At 44.1% G+C, this 22,390-nt stretch overlaps 3 protein-coding genes across 3 annotated transcripts; 1 reads left to right on the forward strand and 2 right to left on the reverse strand.

The window, feature by feature from the left end:
• Nucleotides 1-2,031: 2,031 nt before the first annotated feature.
• Nucleotides 2,032-5,642, forward strand: LOC123508652 (uncharacterized protein K02A2.6-like). Its single transcript, XM_045262496.1, has 3 exons — nucleotides 2,032-4,588; nucleotides 4,828-5,016; nucleotides 5,242-5,642. Exons 1-3 carry the CDS (start codon nucleotides 2,032-2,034, stop codon nucleotides 5,640-5,642), a joined length of 3,147 nt encoding a protein of 1,048 aa, XP_045118431.1.
• A 3,401-nt stretch (nucleotides 5,643-9,043) lies between these two features.
• LOC123508642 (serine-rich adhesin for platelets-like) lies at nucleotides 9,044-20,937 on the reverse strand. Its single transcript, XM_045262483.1, has 5 exons — nucleotides 20,637-20,937; nucleotides 15,614-15,826; nucleotides 14,277-14,408; nucleotides 13,325-13,579; nucleotides 9,044-13,112 (listed from the first exon to the last, which is right to left on the reverse strand). The coding sequence occupies exons 1-5, from the start codon at nucleotides 20,934-20,936 to the stop codon at nucleotides 10,347-10,349; spliced, it is 3,666 nt and encodes a 1,221-aa protein (XP_045118418.1). The 5' UTR covers nucleotide 20,937; the 3' UTR covers nucleotides 9,044-10,346.
• A 30-nt stretch (nucleotides 20,938-20,967) lies between these two features.
• LOC123508653 (vegetative cell wall protein gp1-like) lies at nucleotides 20,968-22,162 on the reverse strand. The gene is made up of 2 exons (XM_045262497.1): nucleotides 21,136-22,162; nucleotides 20,968-20,978 (listed from the first exon to the last, which is right to left on the reverse strand). The coding sequence occupies exons 1-2, from the start codon at nucleotides 22,160-22,162 to the stop codon at nucleotides 20,968-20,970; spliced, it is 1,038 nt and encodes a 345-aa protein (XP_045118432.1).
• Nucleotides 22,163-22,390: the final 228 nt, after the last annotated feature.

Below are 22,390 nucleotides of genomic sequence, written 5' to 3' on the forward strand. Positions count from 1 at the left end.
TGGACACCACGGTTGCGACAGAAATGCATAGCTACGGTCTTCGAGGTGGAGAATCGAAAACCGTTCATGTTGGCTCAACTGGACACCCTATTGATCGCCAGTTGGAGCTTGCGCTCAATCAGTGACATCCTAGCAGCAGCAAAAGAAATTCATAAATCATCAACATATAAGGAGCTGTGAATGCCATCTGGGAGAGTATTAATCACACCATTTATGGCGACTGCAAATAATGTAACACTAAGAATACTTCCTGTGGGACACCGTCATTTAGAGCAGTAGCCTCAGAGAGAACACTCCCCACTCGAACCCGTAAAAAACGTCTGGATAAAAACTGTTGGATAAAAAGAGGAAGATGGCCACGAAGGCCCAAATTAAACAAAGACTGTAAAATGCCATGACACCAAGCCGTGTCGTAGGCCTTCTCCAGGTCAAAAAGACTGTTACTTGATGGTGGTGATTAGCGAAGGCCTCACAAATGGAAGACTCTAGGGATAAAAGAGCATCAGTAGTAGACCTCATCTTTCGGAAGCCGTACTGTACCGATGACAAGTACTTCCCCCTCTCCAAGTACCACATGAGTCTTACATTTACCATCTTTTCTAACACTTTACAAATGCAGGATGTCAAAGATATAGGACGGTAGTTCGTAGCCTGGAGATTATCTTTCCCAGGCTTTGGAAATGGGAGAACCACTGCCACAGCCCAAGAAGATGGAAAGTCACCGGTATGCCAAATCATATCATAAAGATTTAAAAGAAAGTTAAAAGCAGTGTCAGACATGTGGCGCAAGAAGGCATAAGGTATATCATCTGGCCCAGGAGAAGAGTCGTGACACTGGGACAAAGCAGTCGGCAACTCGGAAGCAGAGAAAGGGACATTATAAGACTCCCCTCCAGCAGAGGAAAAGTTTATGTCGAGAGATTCCATTCTCTGGCGGTGACGTGCGCCTGGAGCTGCAGGATGCCTCTGGGAAACACTGGCAAAGTGCTCCGCGAAGAGGTCGGCGACATTCCTAGGGTCTGCCACCGTTCGCCCAGCAGACAACAAAATTGGTGGGGAAGGAGCAGAATACTTCCCAGCAATTCGGCGGACTTTGTTGAAGACATCCGTAAGAGGGGTGCGGATGTTTATGGAAGAGACAGGCTTTCCACGAGGCTCTTTGTGCCTCTTTCAAAACGCGGCGGGCCCGAGCTCGGCAGCGCTAAAAAGCTTCCAGGCACTGCGGGTCCCCACGATGTCGCCGGAGACGAGAGAAAGCTGACCGTTTCTCTTTCACCGCTGCAGTGCATGCTGCGATCCACCAAGGAACGGGACGCTTAGTAAAGCGACCTGACGTCCTAGGGATTGTCTGAAGCGCAAAAGAAATTAAAAAATCGGTAAAACAATCAACATCCTCAGCACAAGTAGAAAAGTCAGCCAGTGGACGGATAAAAGAGCTAAGGTCTGTGAATCGACGCCAATCTGCCTTGTCTAAAACCCAGCGGGGGGCCGGGACTGTGGCTCAGAGTTCACAGATTCCAATAAAATTGGAAAGTGGTCACTACCATGTAAATCCGGTACGACTCGCCATTTAAAATCGAGGAAAGAATTAGATGTACAAAGAGAAATATCGATAGCTGTAAAAGTCCCAGTAGGACTGTGGAAATGTGTAACATCCCAGAATTTAAAACCCTCTAATCCCTCATCCTCAATAAAAGAACCGATTAAAACCCCACGGGGATTACTAGCACCTTCATCCCACAGTGGGTGATGGCCGTTAAAATCTCCTGTAATATAAAGTGAATTGTTAATCTATTAAGTTCATGTTAAGCTCATGTATCTCGCTGAGCTCAAGCTTTGCTTCACAGCCCTCTTTAGCAGGTGATAAGTTTGCCTGCCTTGCACTCACTGGTCAGTCGGCCTCCTGCTCTCTCTCCTCGAGCACTGTCAAGATTTAGTCGAATAAAGCCTAAGCTTGAAGGCTTTTGCTTGTCTTCTTACGGACATATAGAACAATTTATTCGACTAAATCTTCTACTGGGACGAACTACGATGGAGAAGTTCCTACGGCCTGAGAGGTTGGAAGCTCACCCCGACACCAGCCCTCTACAGTGGCAGCATTGGTTCAGCACATTCACCAACTTTCTGCAATCCATCGAGCAACCGTCTGATACTACTAAGTTCCGGCTCCTCATCAACTATGTGTCTCCCTCAGTGTACTCCTACATCGCGGATTGCAAGACCTACGACGAAGCTATCATGACTCTACAAGCTGTATTTGTAAAACCTACTAGTGAAGTGTTTGCTCGTCATCAGTTGGCCACCAGGAAACAACAGGGTAGTGAATCCGTAGACCATTATGTGCTAGCACTCAAGCTAATGGCCAAAGACTGTGCGTTTACGGCCGTTACTGCCGAAAAGTATGCTGAAGAGGCCGTGCGTGACTCATTTATCTCTGGTCTCTCCTCTTCTGTCATTCGTCAGCGGTTGTTAGAAAAGCTGTCCCTCACCCTTGAAGAAGCCGTTCAACAAGCTCGCAGCTTGGAACTGGCACAACACAACGCTGATAAGTATGCCTCTCTCTCTTCCTCCGACTGTCATTCCACGGCTGTAGCTGTTACCGACCCTCGAGTGTTTAATGATAGTGAGGAAGTTATGGCTTCAGCTAAAACCACTGCTGCTACGAAAAAAAAATTCTATTGTGGGCGCTCCCTACATCCTCGCTACACTTGTCCTGCTCACAACGCTACTTGCCTCAAGTGTGGGAGGAAAGGCCACTACGCTAGTGTTTGCCAGGCTGGAGCGGGGCAGAACAGGTCTGGTACTTCCGCGGCGATTGTGTCGTCCATGACTACGAGTGCTGCTTCGACTTCACCCCTTCGCTGTGCGACGACACCTGCTGACATCAATGAGGTACGAGTTGAAGCACTGGTTGATAGTGGTAATACTTCGAGCTTCATTAATCCTAAAGTTGCTTCACGCTTAAGCCTCACCACTACCTCTTCCAAGGACACTATTTCCATGGCCTCTTCTCCCCTCGCTGCTGTCACTGAAGGTCATTGTTTTGTGAATATCAAAGTAATGGAAAAAGAATACAAGTTGTTTAAACTCTCTTTGCTTCCTGATCTTTGCGCTGAAGTTGTTTTAGGGCAAGATTTCATGAAACTGCACAAGTCTGTGGAATTTACTCTTCTGGGATCACGGCCTAAACTTTCGATCTGTGGGATCACAAAAATGAACCTCCGTGCTCCTAGTCTTTTTCCCAATCTAACCAGTGATTGCAGACCCGTCGCCACTCCAACACGTCGCCATTCCAGCACTGACTCTATCTTCATCCGGAAAGAGGTCGATGCACTTCTACGTGAGGGCACCATTGAGAAAAGCCAGTCTCCTTGGCGAGCACAGGTATTGGTGACCAGCGATGAACGACATAAAAAGCGTATGGTGGTAGATTATTCCAGGACCATTAATTGTTACACCCTTTTGGATGCTTACCCCATACCTAAAATTGATGATGTTTTTAGCAAGCTGGATATGAAAAGTGCTTACCACCAAATTCCCTTGAAGGAAGATGAGAAGCTCTATACTGCTTTTGAAGCTGATGGTCAACTATTCCAATTTACCAGAATACCTTTTGGTCTGACGAATGCCGTGTCTGCTTATCAGCGCACCATCAACACGTTGATATCTGATAATCGGCTGACTGACACCTTTGCTTACATCGACGACCTCATTATAGGAGGAATGAACCAAGAGGACCATGACGAGAACCTGAGGCGCTTCGAAGCAGTTGCTGAGAAATACAATTTAACCCTCAACAAAGATAAGTGTGAGTACTGCTTGCCAGAAATAAAGTACTTAGGATATTTAATATCTAACGGTACTCTAAGACCTGACCCAGAACGCTTGCAACCCTTAAGAGATTTACCAGTGCCTACGGATTCCTCCTCTCTTAGAAGAACTCTTGGAGTCCTTTCTTACTATTCTCAGTGGATCCCTAACTACTCTAACAGAATTACTCCTCTTCTCATCGTTAAGACTTTTCCTCTCTACAGTGTTGCCTGCCAGTGTTTGCATGACCTCAAGGAAGATGTCTGCCGTGCTTCGGTCGCTGCTCTGGATGAAAACGTCCCTATGGAGATAGAAAGTGATGCCTCGGCCACCTCGTTAGCTGCCACACTATCCCAGCAAGGTAGGCCTGTTGCCTTCTTTTCAAGAAAACTTTCACCTTCTGAACAAAGACAGCCTACTGTGGAAAAGGAAGCAGCGGCCATCATAGAAGCCATCCAGAAGTGGAGACATAGGAAGGAATTCAAGATAATAACTGACCAGCAAGCTGTTTCTTATATGTTCCACTCTCACCACTCCTCAAAAATAAAGAACGACAAAATACTACGGTGGCGTCTAGAGCTTGCTGGCTACAAATATGACATCCAGTATCGCCCTGGTAAAGACAACCTTCCTGCTGATGCCCTGTCTCGCTCGTGTTCTGCTACTGCTGAGTCCCTGTCTGATTTAGAGAAAGTTCATGATGCTCTTTGCCATCCTGGAATCACTCGTCTGTATCATTTTGTAAAATCTAAGAATTTGCCTTATTCCCTGGAAGAAGGTAACCCTCATGTGTCGCTCTTGTTGTGAATGTCTTCAAACCACCTACATCTCGCTTAATTCATGCCTTGCGCCCCTTTGACAGGATATCCGTTGATTTCATTGGGCCTAAGCCTTCTTCCTCCCGTAACAAATATCTTTTGGTCATGATTGACGAGTATTCCAGTTTCCCTTTTACTTACCCTTGCTCTAACATGTCTGCTCAAACTGTTATTAACTGCCTTCTTGACCTATTTTCAGTGTTCGGTTGTCCATCCTCTATTCATTCTGACCGAGGTCCTCAGTTTATGTCCCGAGAAGTATCGGAATTCTTGTCCAAGCACGGAGTTGTCATGACTCATTCCACCCCTTACCACCCGCAAGGGAATGGCCAGTGCGAGAAGGAAAACGGAGTCATCTGGAAGGCGATAAGACTGGCTCTTCATTCTCGTAACCTACCTGAGGGACAGTGGGAATTTGTACTTAATAACGCCCTTCACGCTACTAGGTCTCTCCTCTGCACAGCTACCAACCAAACCCCTCACGAGAGACTCTTCTCCTTCCCAAGGAAATCATCTAACGGTTGTTCCCTCCCTTCGTAGTTATCTCAACCCGGTCCTGTATTTGTTCGAAAATTTGTTCGTACTTCTAAATCTGACTCTCTTGTTGAACCAGCTAGTCTGATCAACGCTACTCCCCACTACGCCCGGGTACAGTATGAGGACGGCCGAGAAGCAACTGTCTCGACAAAGGACCTCACGCCTTCCCACGAGGAGCTTCTGACCACGCCAGTCAATGACCAACACCTGAGCAACTACCAGACACCTCCACAAGACACTTCAACCAGACCACCAATAAGCTCGGGCCAGAGTGACCAATGCTCCGAGACAGAAGTCCACCACTTTCAACAAGCGGCTCATAACCACTCGCTGACCTCGCCCCTTCCAACCTCAAGTCCTGGCAATTCTAAGCTAAGCAGCCCTCCCGCTTCACTTCCTTCAGGGACGACATCGAAACAAGAACCGCTGAGGCGCTCTACTCGTATCAAGAAACCTATAGATAGGCTTGGGTATTAGAATTAACATTGCTTAATTATTAAGAATAATTAGAATGTCTGTTTTTATTAGCACGGGAGAATGTAATATAAAGTGAATTGTTAATCTATTAAGTTCATGTTAAGTTCATGTATCTCGCTGAGCTCGAGCTTTGCTTCACAGCCCTCTTTAGCAGGTGATAAGTTTGCCTGCCTTGCACTCACTGGTCAGTCAGCCTCCTGCTCTCTCTCCTCGAGCACTGTCAAGATTTAGTCGAATAAAACCTAAGCTTGAAGGCTCTTCCTTGTCTTCTTACGGACATATAGAACATCTCCCAACCAAAGAAAAGGCGGAGTCAGCTGACGCACCAGGCTGTCAAGCTCACCCCTGGAGACAGGCTGCCGAGGAGGGAGATATAAACTGCAAATCGTGTACAGTCGTCCCATAAAGACCTTAACAGCAACCACCTGAAGAGGAGAGTTAAGTTGTAACGGGATAACAGGTATATCCTGACGGACTAGAATAGCTGTGCCACCGTGGTGGCCCTGGTCAGGGAAAGGAGTACTAAAAAAGGCACGATAGCCAGGAGGACTAGAATAAGTACTATCACCTAGCATAGTCTCTTGTAAAGCTACACAGGCTGGAGAGATCTCCGACAGCAAAGCTCGGAGTTCCCCCCACGAGGCGTGAAGGCCTCTACAGTTCCACTGTAGAAGCTTGAAGATGACTATTTAGGTGCAGTGGACGGGCGAGCCTTTTGAAGGGGCTGCCCGTGACTCACCTGACTAGAAATAATTAACCGACGAGAAGACACCGGGAGTTGTGATGTGCCGGGTCGTTGAACCACTGCCTTTCAGCTTGCCGGTGAGTGATGCGAACCATCATTGCTCGGAGGACGAGGGTCAGGCTGGACTCCACTTTTTGACACAGCGGGTCCGCAAGGGACGGCTGTGACAATATCATCGGACGTCTCCATGTTAAGACCGTCCTCATCACAAGAAGCCCGATCTGGGACGGAGCGCGTCACAGGAGGCTGGACAGAAGTAACTAAAGCTACCATTGCAGAGCGGTGACTGGAGGACTCACGATCGTGTGCACCGGGAGAAACCTTAGATTGCTTAGGCTGAGCAAATTCTATCGACTCCGCAGAGCCGCGGTGCCGTTTGGTCATGCCCTTCAAAGGCTTAGGCGATGGAGGAGGCAAATGGACATCAACTACATGGGTAAGTTTGGTCAAGTCCGTATTATTCTCGTCGCTTCTTACAGGTGACTCAACTGAGTCATCAGACAAAAGGGCAAACCTATTGGCCAAATGAACAGGACCACCCGCCCCAACAGAACGAGAGGTAGCACTTGTCGTCGTCTTCGGACCGGCAGATTCAGCAGAAGAGCGAGCGGCCAATGCAGCATAGGATGTCGCACCAGTACCGTCCTTTTGGCGGTACAGGAGTTCACGGCGGGCGCTACCTAGGCTGATGAACTGAGTGTTAGCAAGTTGTAGAATGTCCTGCTCCAGGCGATACCTGGGGCATTGCCTGGAACGTACCTGGTGAGCATCATGGCAATGGAAACAGTAAGCAGTAGCATTGCAATGCTCCTCAGAGTGTAAATCTAGTGCCGAGCAATTACCACATCTAGAAGCTTCCTTACAGGAGCTTTTACCGTGACCGTACGAATAACATGAGAAACACTGAAGAGGGCGAGAAACAAAACGCCTCACCCTAAGATTAATAGGTCCGATATTAACACGGTCAGGAAGGGTGGAACCAAAAAAGGTGAGGAGGACCATGTTGGAGGAGTTCCTCATCTTTGTCACCTTTTGGACTGAGCTAGGACACATTGCTAGTATTTCCTCATCAGGGAATTCATAAAGATCCTGACTGTACACACAACCTTTGCTGTAATTAAAGGTGGGATGTGCCTTTATAGTCTCAAACATGCTGTCAGAAGGACATGGTAGATGTTGCAACATCCTTGCCTGCGTGATATCTTTCACTCGCACTAGCACCCCCTTACCGTATTTCTTGAGGTTTCCCTCAGGAATCGTGCCGATCTCTTTTGACAGGTACCGGGAGGCATGTATGAAATTCCCGCGCTCATTTTTGTAGTGGGCCACAAACCAACGTGGAGGCGGGATCTGGCGGACTTCAGGAACTGAACTCTCAGAATGGTGGTCAAAAAGATTTGGGATGTAGTCCGTGTCGCTGTCCGAAATATTGCGAGAGTGGAGAAGTTCTGTCTTAAAGACAGAGCCAGCAAGGGGACGAGATGCTACATGTTCATAAGCCAGACGGGCTTCGTCACATGATAGAAAAGTCACATAGCAGCGGTTAGATGGAAAATCCTTATCATAAACAAGTCGAATGCGTAGAACCGTGCCATACACCTTGAGAAGTGAATGCAAGGCGTGATAAGAAAATGATGGGTTAACATTTACCATCACAAGGGAGTCATATGCAGCAGAAATACGTCCTCAGAAGAACTCCCAGAACAGGAGACTGCTGCGGGAGGCTCTTGTGGAGGGGAATCCTCCTTCCCACTCAGACCTGAAGATGACGTCTCGCGGGCCAGGTCAGCCACCTCACGAGAACCTGACAGTTTTTTGTGTTTAACCATATGTATAAAGTTACACAAAAAATGGCTCCAGGGGCAAGGGAAACCACCTACTGGGACTACAATGGGAGAGAGCGCTGGCTGCCGTGGACGGGGTACCTCGTCCCCATGCGGACCAGTCGTTTTAAAAAAGGTCCCACATGATACGAAAGTTTGTCCACGACAGAGCTGAGACCCCCCTCCCAAAGCATCCCAGCCTGGACACCCAACCATCCAGCACAAGACGGCCCCTATTGGGCGATCCCTCCAGCAGGTGGCTCCGCTGGTCCACTGGCAGCCTACGTAGGAATCATTTAGTCTGGCCCCTCACTGGCGACCTTACTAGCATGGGTAGCCCTCTCCCCCTCGAAAGGGCAGAGCAGGGGCCTAAGTCCCTTCTAGCCTAGCTCGCCAGGTCACAGGGGCACGCAAGCCCCCCCACCACGACAAGGCAGTTCCCATCTGGGGGACTAGCAGCAAGTAGGTACGCGATGTCATTCGAGGACTGGGTACCTCCTTTCCCGATGATTGGAGTGTAGTGTGGTCTCAGTCCTACCCGAAGATCGATCTATGAGCTCTGAGCTCGCTCCGTAATGGGTAAGGTTGGCTGGGTGGCCAGCAGGCGACCGTGACACACACACACACACACACACACACACTACCTATACAAACATAGATCTGATTTACTTTATTTAAACCACTTTCCATAATCAAGACTAAACATTGACATACTAACCTATTAAGTATACTTTCATGCCCAACAATCATCAAATATCATTCTTCTTGCACTCCTTCAGGTAGCAAGGTTAACAAAGACATCCACGGGGTAAAAGGTCAAAATATCAAGGGCATAGGCTGATCAGCAATATATTTCGTACATAACTTAGTACAAGAGAAAGAAAATTAAAAACAACTACTAAATATACAAATAAAAAAAATAAATAAATAAATCACTGAGATGAGAGTATGCGTTCGACTGCTTTAGTATTCATCAATACTGTCGCTTGCGGTGTGTCCAACATCTCTGTAGTCAGGTACCATATCCACTAAACGAAATCTAGTGTTTCAAAAGTAAATAAATGTATTATCATTTCATACCTCTGTTTTTTGGGATATCTCTATCAGGCCTGTAAGGGGGCTGGCAGCTAAGTAGGCCTTTTTTTGTTACATTTTTTATTGCCCTTGGCCGGCTTTCCTCTCTTACATAAAAAAAAAAAGTTCGTTAAGTGAGTTCTGGTGTTCCAAAGGTAAATAAACATCTTATTTCATTAGGTCTAGATTCTGATATGACTTAGCATGTTCCTGTATCTTGTACTAAATAAGCATGGCTCTCAACTATGTCCAAAATGTCCAGTACCTCTCCAATATGAAAACACAGAGTTAAACATGCCTCTTTTCCTTTAAACAAGTGAATATTGCCCTAAATTATGTCCAGTGTCCTCTAAATGAGTGAATATTACCGTGAATTATGCCCTGTGTTCTTTAATTAAGTGGGTGAAGATTTTCCTAAATTATGTCCAGTATCTTTTAAGTAGGTAAACATTACCATGAATTGTGTCCACTGTCTTTTAATTGGGCGAACATTGCCTTAAATCATATCCTGTGTCATTTAAGTAACAGAGCATTGCTCTATACATATGTTCACTGTCCTCTAAGTGGGCAAGTATTGCCCTATTTTAATTAAGTAAACAAACATTACTCCTAAGTATGTTCAGTTTCTTTCTAGTAGATGGTAATGTCCTACAAAGTCTGCCCAGTGTTCTCCTGAATCATCTCCGTGATATACTCTTATGTCTGTAATGTTACAAAAATCCTGTCCTTTGTCCCAATGTATCTGGTATCCTCTTTATGTCCAGTACCCATCAATTATTGAATGCAGCAAGTGATGTTTCACGTCTCTTGGGCACGTCTATAGCGTTCCCTCTTTATGAACATTTTCTGAGTTTCAAAAGTATGTTAAATTTTGTAAAGATTTCATGAGTCCATCGGTCATGCCTTCACATGTTGACGGGAGGTGTCCAAACTCTGTTGATACACATTATACAGCTATATTAATCAGAATAAAGGAAATTAGAGGGAAGTCCTACAGGACGAACCGTGTGTCTTCAGAGCACACAGTGGGGCTATCTTGACTGTACATTACAATGCGGAATATCATTGTTCATTTGTGGTTTGTTTGAGTTTCTCAACGGCAGCGCTGTGTCCTAGGCGGCTGATGCCTGACTTAACATCCTGGAAGTCTTCTTTCTCTTCATGGGCTTCCAAATACTCTTTCAGACTCACAATGCCTGATGTTCTCAGGTTGCCTGTTGGGAGATCTAGAGGTGTTGACTGTCGCAATTGCACATCGCCACCAACCACTGGGAAGAAGTCTTTGCACTCGGCCTCAGCCTCAGACTCATCATCGCTGCCGCCATGTTGCTCCTTGTTAGCATCTTCTTCAACATTAATGTCATGTGTTTGTTTCACATTGGGTGTCTCTGGGGAGCTAGATAAATCCTCCTCCTCCACAGTGAATTCCGGGGAGGTCAGACTAATACGAGTCTTGGTTGCAATTCCATCAGTAGCTCGCGGAGCCCTCTGCAAGGGATCAGCAGGCCCATCTACATCAGGGCTATGCAAGTCCCCACTTTCAGAAAGGGAACATGAAGAACTTGCTTCAGCCTTATTAAGGCCCTTGATGCTACTGGAGCTGCTCGATTGTTGTTCAAAGCTCAGGAAGTTGGTGGTGAGCAGTGACTCATCACTATCAATGCTGCTGCAGGAGATGTACGAGGGTCGCTTGGTGGTCCATTCATCGCTGGACAAGGAGGTAAGCGACGTGTCCTTCAATACATCTGGCTTAGCAAACGGTTGGTTTCGACTCAGGGACCGTTTTCTTTTATATTGATTCTCCTTCGCGTGAAGTAGAGCCTCGATCTGTTGCTCTGTAATAATGCCATCCACCCGATGGTTGCTCTCGTCCTCGTCATCGCATTCTCCCTCAGCGCCCATGAGCTGCAGATTAGTTACGGGTCTGTTGTTCTTGGGCACGTCATGGTTGGGCGATGGGGCACGCATGTACGTCTTCTCGGGGATGGAGGGTGGCGGATCATCACGTGACCCGATGGAGGTGCGGCTGTGGACGCTGCTCCTCGCTTCGCTATACGTTACCGTCGTCCTTAGGGACACCATCCTATCACAGGCACTTCCAAGGCCAGAAAGGAGGGCATCTTGCTTGTCCTGCGGCTCTTCTTCATAAGGCTGAGGTGCAGAAGGGGGTATCACCTGAACATCCACCGAAGGCACTACTATTACAGGCAACGCCTTAGCAGGTACGAGTGACTCAGACGGAGGAGTCACTTCGTCAGGAGACACAATTTGTGATCCATTCATGTCCTCGACCTGGGATGTTTGAAGCTCTTCCTCCTTCTTACTGCTTTCTTTCGACTTCTTCCCCTGCAAGAAACTGGAGAAGGTGCTACTTCCTCTCCGTTTCTTCTCCTTGGGCTCCCTCTGGACGGCAGATTCTTCTTTCTTTTCTTTCGTCGAGCCACCTTTCAGCTTGTTCTTTAAAAGCTTAAATTTACCAGGTTTCTTTTCACCTCCCTCAATGCAGGAGGAGGCAGTACTCTCGTTAGTGTTAGAACGGTCACGTGGGCCGTCGCAGGCCACCGTCTCAAACTCCTCATGTTTTTCAGTGGCCATTTGTTTGTTTTCCTGTGTGGTAGAATGCACCTTTTCTTCCACGTCCCTTCTATTGCCTGATGAGGGAGGAGTTTCCTTAGGTGAAAAAGGATCAGACTCAGGAGGCAAGAATTCGGAAGAGACTGTAGACGATAAGGCAGACTTAGGACCCGGTTCTGAATTTGTGGAAGTCATGCTGGAGGCTGGAGATGCAGGGGGTGTGACGAGAGTGGCGATACTGGAGGACTCAGGAAGTGTATCAGAATGACACAATTCAGGCGCTCTACTTTTGTGCTCTGTTGATGAATCTTCATCTTTGTGGTTCTCTTTACTCAGTACCTGGTGACTGTCTGTGTTGTAGCTATCAAGAAATTCTTCACTAAACGTGTTCTCATTTAACGCCTCTTCCTTGAAGGTAGCAACAACCATTTCTTTGTTCTCTTCCTCATCTTCCTTCTCATTCTTGACAACTTTGACATCCGTGTCGAGAAGGGTCTTCGCACCCTCCTCTTCCTCCTGCTTCTGTTTTTCAACTTCATTCATCTCTGTATATTCATTTCCTGATGTTTCATTTTTTCTAACTTCATTCACCACTTTATATTCATTTTCCGATGTTTCATCCTTCTCCCTTACTCCTTCATCATCTCCCTTATTTCTCTCCTTGATCAGTTTCTCTGTCACTTCCTCCATGTCCAAGAGATCCACCTCGTCACTGTACTTCACCTCACTGGTGTAGGCGTGACATACCTTAACTTCCCCGTCCTTACTCTTCCACTCCATAGTGGTGGTTGTGTCAGCAGAGGATATTGTATCCATCTGTGTCGGCCTCACCTCCTCAGCGGATTTAGTGAGGGCCTGCACACTCTTGGAGATGGGAAGGCTGGGTGACGGGGACTTCCTTCTGTCTACGGTGCTTCGCTTCTGTGTTGCCGGCGATACTCTGGGAGACTTTGATTCCTTTACTTCTGGTAAAACAAGAAGCTTCTTATTGTTGAGGGGTATCACAGGTTGCTTCAAAGGCCTCCTGTTGCTACTGGTGGCGTGTCCTGGAGACGCCGGCCCATCATGTCCACTACCTGCCTCCTTAGATGATTCTTTTTCCTCCTCTTGCTTTTCCGCTTCCTCCTCTTCCTCCTCTTTGTTCTTAGCCTTCTTAAGCACTACGCCGAACACCCCCGAAACCAAGGCTTCTCTTAGGAGATGCTCTTGTCTGGGACTTGCATGTGGAGAGTTGGGTGATGAAACGTTTGCGGCCTATGGGATAAAAAAAGTATGGAATCAGTGGATAAGGGAAGAGAAATATGACAACGAAACAGGATTGTGCGTGTAAAGAAGATAGTGGTAATTTCTGAATAAATAATTAATTCATTAAATAACTAAATTATTCAATCACCTACACTGTGATCTCTCTCTCTCTCTCTCTCTCTCTCTCTCTCTCTCTCTCTCTCTCTCTTTCTGCTACACACCTTGCCTTCTTCGGCGTCCTCACTCTTTACTTTCTTCTCCACATTTTTTAGTTTCACTTGATCTAGGTTTGGCTTAAAAATAGGCATTCCAATGGGCACCCTCGGAATCTTTTTAGGTTTGATAAGTTCAGTCTCCTCCTTCTCCTCATCCTCCTCTTTCTCCTTCGCTTTCTTCTCTTCATCGTCCTCTTCTTCAGTAATCGAAGAGGAATAAGTGCTTACGTCCTTGACGCGACTCGGAAGTGTTGCAGATCTCTAGAGGGAAGAAAGGAAAACATGATTGAATGACGGAAGACAAAAAAGAAGGAAAGAATAAGAAGTGGAAAAGAAGGAAAGCCAAGGATGACGGAAAAAAACCCCATTTAAATAACACACACACACACACACACACACACACACACACACACACGGCCCGGTAGCTCAGTGGTTAGAGCGCTTGCTTCACAAGCCAGATGACCGGGGTTCGATTCCCCGGCCGGGTGGATATATTTGAGTGTGTCTCCTTTCACGTGAAGCCCCTGTTCACCTAGCAGTGAGTAGGTACGGGATGTAAATCGAGGAGTTGTGACCTTGTTGTCGGTGTGTGGTGTGTGCCTAGTCTCAGACCTATCCGAAGATCGGAAATAATGAGCCCTGAGCTCGTTCCGTAGGGTAACGTCTGGCTGTCTCGTCATAGACTGCAGCAGATCAGATCAAATAGTGAATTACACACACACACACACAATGAGGAAGTAACTTACTTACGAGAATTGGAATCTTCCCTATCTCCATATCACCTTTTCATCTTCAACTCTTTACCTCACTTGTTGCCCATGATTGAGATAAAAATGCTGATAAACAGAGAAAAAAAATATTCTCTCTCTCTCTCTCTCTCTCTCTCTCTCTCTCTCTCTCTCTCTCTCTCTCTCTCTCTCTCTCTCTTTCTCTATCTATCTATCTATCTCTCTCTTACCGCCGAGTATGTTGTCGGTGATGTGCCAGAGTTTAGAGTTCTGTCCGAGCTGTAGCAAGAGAGTCTCCGTGGTCCGATTGCAGTCTTCAACACCTCCATCCACCGCTCCTGTTCTTGCTTGGTCTCCGCCGCCTGCGAGAGAGAGAGAGAGAGAGAGAGAGAGAGAGAGAGAGAGAGAGAGAGAGAGAGAGAGAGAGATTATTTATGACTGATAAGATTGGGTATATATGTTATTACTTTTATTTGCAATTATTTTTTTTCCTTCTTCACTACTACTACTACTACTACTACTACTACTACTACTACTACTACTACTACTACTACTACTACTACTACTACTACTACTACTGCTACTACTACTACTACTACTACTACTACTACTACTACTGCTGCTGCTGCTGTCGCTGCTACTAGTACTATTATTAGTACTATTACTATTATTGATACTACTACTACTACTACTACTACTACTACTACTACCACTACTAGTACTACTACTATTACCACTTCTACTACTGCTACTATTACAACAACAACTACTACTACTAGTATTACAACAACAACAACAACAACTAATACTACTACTATAATCCTACTACTACTACTACTACTACCACCACCACCACTACTACTACTACTACTACTACTACTACTACTACTACTACTACGACTACTACCACTACTATTATTTTTATTGCTGCTGCCATTTCTACAACAAACGAATTTCCATTTTTTTTATGACGTTCAGTTCTTATTACCCTTAATTTTTCGTCGTTACCTATTCCTATTTCTTCTCTCCCTCCTGTTTCTACGTACTCGTATATTGTTACACATCGTTCTGATCTTTTCTTACTCATCCTTTCCTTCAATTGTTTCCCTCATTTAATGGCCCGTATTTAAAAACGTTTTGCCCTCTCACCACGAGCTGGTTACCGGGATTCTCAAGAGTTTTTCTTCTGTTAACAATATAGAGATGTTTTTTTGTCACTAGAACAATAAAAACGTCCTCAAAGAACTGTGAAACTTTATTTAGAATTTTTAATGTAATTAAGGTACGGTGCAGAAGTGTTTCAAAATATTATCTAATACCCTACGTTTCTTAGTTATCAACAATTAGCATGCTTTATTTAGTAAGGATCATCAAGTCTGCTAGCTCTATTCTTTCGTTTTTGTTCCTCCCCGTTATATATATTCTGCTTCACTTTAATACTTCATCTAAATTTATACTATATCATCCCTATTTCCTTTTTCCTCCAGTTTCCCTTCCTTACCCTCCACCCTGCTCATTTTCTTCTTATACCACTTCCTAGTCTCTCTCTGCTTTTACTTTCTCTCACCAGCTTAATAGACCGAAGGTTCCTGCGAACGAGACAGAAGGGGTGGTGGATCCTCATTATCCCTGGCTTCTTGGCGTGCACCTCCTCCACCAGGGACATATCTAGGGATCCTTTCATGCAGCTCAGTCGCTCATAATCGTGCTGCGAGCGGTAGTAGGTGAGCAGTAGACCGTCCAGCACGAAATAGTACTCCTTCCAAGGGTTGAATTTGCGCTGCCAAAGAAGGAAGGGTCAGGCAACTGAAGTGTCGGGGGTTAGTATGCTAGAATTAAAGACATTTCAATTACAAATAAATGCACAGGTGAAAATGGACAAGCCATGTCATGCATAAAACGGATTATTGTTAAGTTGAAATTTCAAGGAACGAATTAGCGACCTAAGAGTGGCAAAAGAAGAAAAAAACAGACAAAGAACTAAAATGATAAGATATTTCTATTATCACTAAAGGAGAAGTGAACAAATTAAATGAACGGCAATGTATGAATAGTGACGGACGGCAGAACAGACATAACTAAATTGATGAAAAAATAACAAAAAGTTTTGTTGTTATTGCCAAGAGAACATAATATTAAAACACAAGAAAGGAGACTGCTTATGAGTACCCGCCCACACCTTGCCAACCTCTTTATAACCACCCGTCTTCCTTATCCATATAATCACTTAACGCTCTCTTCAAACTACATTACGTGTGGGCACTGATCACTTCTCTGTGAACCAGTTCCTACTCTTTCCTAAATGTAATCATATCTAATTTGAATTAATTTCCTCGAGTTCTGTACTGCTTAGTTACTATGAAAATGCCACTTACATAATTTTTTAAAATTTCTTTAAGCCATTCAAATAATTCTACCATGTCTCCACCCAACCTTCTTCTCTTCAAAGAATGCAGAAAGAGTCGTTTTTGTCTATCTTTAAACCAGCGTTTCTTAACCTGTGGTGCTACCACTTCCATGGGGTGCTGAAATCAATTTCAGGGGGTGCTGAGGAAGGTCACATATAAAAGGAATACGTTTGGGCAAACGTATTTTTATCGCATATTTTAAAATTTAATACCGGGGTAAACTTTAACGTGATATTCATGTGTTGTAGCTTAGTGATATAAAACACTTGATTTGTACGAGCGTTCCACTATTCCGCAGGGCCGTTTCTAGCTATAGGCGGACAAGGCGATTGCCTAGGGCCCCCAAGCCACCAGGGGGCCCCGTAGGTAATTTCCTAAGTCACCCAGGGGCTCCGACGAAAAATTGAAATTTGGGGCCCCCCAAACAGCATCTTGCCTAGGGCTCCCTCAAAGCTAGAAACGGCCCTGCATGTTCGGCACGGTGTTAGCCATTTGTGGAGGGTGCTGGACTGCTTAGGCCTGACCAAAAGGGGTGCTGAGGTCGAAAAAGGTTAAGAAACACTGCTTTAAACGATGATCTTTTTTCCCTGAATCATCTTAGTCATCCTCTTCTGCACTGCTTTTAAGGAATCTATGTGTTTCATATATGGCGTACAAAATTACACTGTATAGTATAAATTTATCCTAACTAAAGCTAAATAAGCTAACTTCTGCACTTCTGCTTGTTACACTCCTACTGATACGAGTAATCCTAATACCCTGTTGGTTTTGTTCCTGACTGACCCACACTGTTCCCTTAGTCTAAGATCTGTGACTACCTGAAAGCACTGTACAGTACTTCCAAGTTTTTTTCACTCTTTGTCTTACACAGATTGATATTGTGGCAAAGTTGTAATTTAAGTGTCTACTTCTTTTTCCTACACTTAAGACCTTACATTTGTTTCTTTTAAATTCTATTTGCCATTTTACTGACTATTCATACAATCTATCTAGGTCATCCTGCAGTTCACTGGCATTTTGATGTGTCTTAAGCGGCCCATACACGATCAATTATATTGCGCAATTTCATTGTCAATACTCTGAATTGACAATTAAATTGACCGTGTATGGGCGATATTAATGACTTGCACAATTGTATTGAGTGAATCAATTTGTGCTTGATATTTTATTGCGCAAGTCTATTTGATTGCACAATTAATTGACCGTCTGTGGTGACCGTCAATTAAATTGTGGAACAAAATCATTTGTCTTCCAGATTTCGTACCGTCAACATGTCTGACAAAGAAGAAGACAGGACATTCCAATTGGAGTGCATCGAAGTTTATAAAGGTTTACCAGCCCTATGGAAAGTAAAAAGTTATGATTACAGCAACAGACAAAAGAAAGATGCAGCTTACGCTGTGTTGGTTGAAAAATTCCAGGAAAAGTACCCAAACTACACAAGAGAAGATGTAAAAAAAAAGATCAATTCGTATAGAACCAACGCAGTGTAATTGATAAACGCTCCGTAGGAGAGATGGGCTGACGCATATTTGTAGTTTGTTTTTCAATCAGGGGCTCGACCATTTGCAATAGCTCATTATAGAACTCAGCATCCATGCGCAGAAAGTTTTAAGATCACTTGGCTCATTATGGCTCAGTTCACGTAGTAATTTGGTGTGTCCAAACGTTGAACGCTGCAGAAACCATTCTTTTGACCATTTTGCACGTTTCCTTTTTGGAACATCGGTTTCCTCTTCTACAGCAAGAGCAACAGCCACGGCGATTGCTGAGTCAAAATCCTCCATCCTTTCTCAGCGGATTGCAAGACCAAACTGAGCCTGGTTTGCGCAATTAAAGTGTCAATTATATTGACCTGTGTGTGGCAACTTTAAATTGTCAATTATATTGTGCAACCAGACTTGCGCAATATAATTGATCGTGTATGGGCCGCTTTAGGCTCGCTTCACACAACATTTTTTTTTTTTTTTTTTTTTTTCGAGCGGTAATATGACCACACAGGTGGGTGTCAAAAGAGCCTTTTTCTTTTACCGTGCGATTCGTCTGACACAGTGCACAGAATACTTGTCAGTTTGACGTTGTTTGTTTGAGATGGAGGACAACTGCCATTGGGGCAGACACCATGCGACCGGTAAATCAGTACGGCGCAGAAGTTAAGCCACGCAACCAGTACTAAACCACTTGGGTAAAAACCACTCGTGTGAAGCGAGTGAGTGTAAATCATGCTACCTAATTTCGTCTTGTCAGAATAGTTATCTCTTTCCTAATCCCCGTATCAAAGTAATCTATGTAGACTAAGAACAACAAAAAACAAATTACTGAACTCTATAGGAGACCGCTGGTAACTGTCCCACACTGTGGAGAAACACCATTTACCCCAACACTTAATTCTAAGGTGAAAGAAAATGTTCTTTGTCTTGCAGTTAAGTCATATGCATAAAAATGACGATAACAAGTAAGATGTAATAAAGAAATTAAAGTATTCGTAAGTTATAGGAAGGAAAATGTGATTTTATAAGGATAAGTAAAAGAAAAGAAAAAAAGTTATGATATAAACAGACGAAAATATTACTTTTAGAAACAATTAAACTAAGAGAAGTGAAACTGGGTGTGTTTCAGGAAAGGAATAGACAGGAAAAATAACATTTAAAATGTAACACAAAAATAAAGCTACGAATGTTATAAAGAAAAAGCCAAGTTGAATTTTTATACAGGATACAAATATTGGCTAGAGCGACATAAAAAGAGGGGAAAAAATCCGGAAAAAAATCAAGTTACGGACCTCAAAGAGTAGAAAGTTAATAGCTAATCGAAATGGGAGGTTAGACAGATAAATGAACGGAAACGCAGAGAAACGTTTATATACCCAAGCAGAGATAAAGCTACACGTGACGCACGAAGACAGCAGCAGGAGGTAAGACTCGATCGAGGTGATGTCGCTGCAAAATACGAATAAGGTGAGAAGAAAGCTAATATTGCTTGCGTGTGCACTGTAACGTCGTCGTCGTCTCTCTCTCTCTCTCTCTCTCTCTCTCTCTCTCTCTCTCTCTCTCTCTCGTCCCTGCCCTTCCGGTGACGCACGTCCTCACCAGCACCAGCACCACATCACCACCACCACCACCACTACCACCCTTATACTGTCACTTCTATCGCTATCATCACTATCCTGCCATCACCATGCACACTATCGTAACCACCACCACACTACCACGGCTAGCAACAACCATCATCACCATCATGCCAACATAACACCACCACCACCATGTTGTCACCGTCATACTATAACACCGTCAACCAGCATCATCATCACTGTTATTACTATGCCACGTCTCCATAATATTATCACCCTACCAATATAATTATCACCTCCATTATTACTACCACCACTACCACACCACCACCACAACCACCACCAACAACCACACTATACTGCATGACATCATTACACTAACACTAGACGAGATCATATTTATTTTTTCCTTTTCTGGTTTGCTGTGCTTACCTGTTAACTGACTATTATCAATTACTTGACTCTATTGACATATTAGATCAGATTCTCTCTCTCTCTCTCTCTCTCTCTCTCTCTCTCTCTCATTGATAATAATAACACTGTTCAAACATTTAGACAAGTTGGAGAAGGTGAGAGGAAACACAGGTGTTGACGGGAATATGCTCAACTCCCAATACCTATGTTTCCTTGCACTTCACCTTAAAAAAAAAAAAAATAGATAAACAAATAGAAAATAAATAAATAAATACATAAATAAATAAATAATAATAATAATAATAATAATAATAATAATAATAATAATAATAATAATAATGATAATTACAATAATAATAACAATAACAATGATGATGATGATGATGATGATGATGATAATAATAATAACAACAATAATAATAATAATAATAATAATAATAATAATAATAATAATGAGAAAAGAGAAGAAGAAGAAGAAGAAGAAGAAGAAGAAGAAGAAGAAGAAGAAGAAGAAGAAGAAGAAGAAGAAGAAGATCAATAACAACTACAAAAACAATAGCAAGAATAACACCGAGGATTATAATAATATTAATGAGATAATAATAATAATAATAATAATAATAATAATAATAATAATAATAACAACAACAACAACAACAACAACAACAACAACAACAACAATAATAAGTACTGCTCACCTTCTTCTTTAAATAGAGATGTCCTTGAGTTCTTTCATCCTTCATTCCTTCCTTCTTCCTAGTACTCACTGGCTGGTGTCTTTTCTTCGTCTTCTTTTCTTCCTCCTCTGCCGTCTCTACCTCCGTCGCCTTTTTATTTCCCTCTTCTTTTGTGACTTCTTTCTTCTCCTCCTTTGTTGTTTCTTCTTGCTGCGTCTTCAGTGTTGTTATTTCCGGGCTCTTTTTCTTTTCTTTTTGTGTTGTTTTCTTGACTTTTTTCTCCATCTCCCTTTCTTTTTCTATTTCACTATTTTCTATCATTTTTACTTTTCTTTCCTTTGTTTCATTAGCGTCACTTGCTTGCTTTTTGTTTTTTGTTGGCTTGACACCTTCTGCATTTTCTCCTCTGTCTTTTTATTAATTTTCTTCATATTGTCACCTTCTTTTATTCCCTCGTTCTCTTTTTCCCTCCTCGCTTCGTCCTCCCTGTTATCCTCACTAACTCGCCTTGCTTCCTTACTTTCTTCTTCTGCATCACCATCTTCGTCGGTTTCTTCCCCTCTCTCCAATTTGGCCTTGTATTCAATAGTCTTCTGTAACTCCGTGCCATGTTTCTGTTGAAGGAAGACTTGCAAAGAACTCTTGAAGCTCTTATTGCCAAGGGACTTCTTGGGAAATGCTTCCGACTCAACTGCTGGGGACTCAGGAGGGCTTAAAGGGGACTTGTGGCTCGTGTTCGGCTCTTCAGTACTTGGAAGTGACTCGGAGACTTTAAACTCTGAAGGAGGGACTGAAGGAGAGCTTGTGACCTTCTCTGGGGTCTCAGGAGAGCTTATGGGGTCTTCTTTCAGTTTTTCAGGACTTTGGGACTGTGGGGCTTTCTTTTGGATCTCAGGGGGGCTTTGGGAAGACTTTGGGGCTTTCTTTGGGATCTCAGGGGGACTTTGGGACTGTGGAGCTTTCTTTAGGATCTCAGGGGGGCTTTGGGAAGACTGTGGGGCTTTCTTTGGGATCTCAGTAGTGGGACTTTGGGACTGTGGGGCTTTCTTTGGGATCTCAGGGGGACTTTGGGACTGTGGGGCTTTCTTTGAGATCTCAGTGGGACTTTGGGACTGTGGGGCTTTCTTTGAGATCTCAGTGGGACTTTGGGACTGTGGGGCTTTCTTTGGGATCTCAGGGGGGCTTTGGGAAGACTTTGGGGCTTTCTTTGGGATCTCAGGGGGACTTTGGGACTGTGGGGCTTTCTTTGGGATCTCAGGGGGGCTTTGGGAAGACTTTGGGGCTTTCTTTGGGATCTCAGGGGGACTTTGGGACTCTGGGGCTTTCTTTGGGATCTCAGGAGGGCTTTGGGAAGACTGTGGGGCTTTCTTTGGGATCTCAGGGGCTGTTTCTTTGGACTGAGAGGCTTTTTTCGGGATCTCAGGGGGGCTCCGGGGTGATTTTTGCATTAGAGGGGGACTTTTTGGTGAGTGTGGAGCTTTCTTCGGTATCTCAGGGGAACTTGTGGGAGAAGAATGCCTGGAACTTGAAGACGACGAGGACTCCATCGCGATTTTCCCCTCGTTTCAGGTTAAATGTGCTTATGATAGTGATGGCATTCAGTACGTTGTCGTCTCCTTCACGTTGTTTGTCTCTCTTCTACTATGTGTAATTTGAAAATTTGATTTAGTTGCTATGTGGAACACTAATTGTTTTATTCTCTTTATTTTGTTTTCATGTAGTTTCTGGTCATGCTATTTCTTTGTTCTGGTGAAGGTTCCTTGTCTCTCTATTTT

Source organism: Portunus trituberculatus, chromosome 25, assembly GCF_017591435.1.
Source record: "Portunus trituberculatus isolate SZX2019 chromosome 25, ASM1759143v1, whole genome shotgun sequence".
Lineage (NCBI taxonomy): Eukaryota > Metazoa > Arthropoda > Malacostraca > Decapoda > Portunidae > Portunus > Portunus trituberculatus.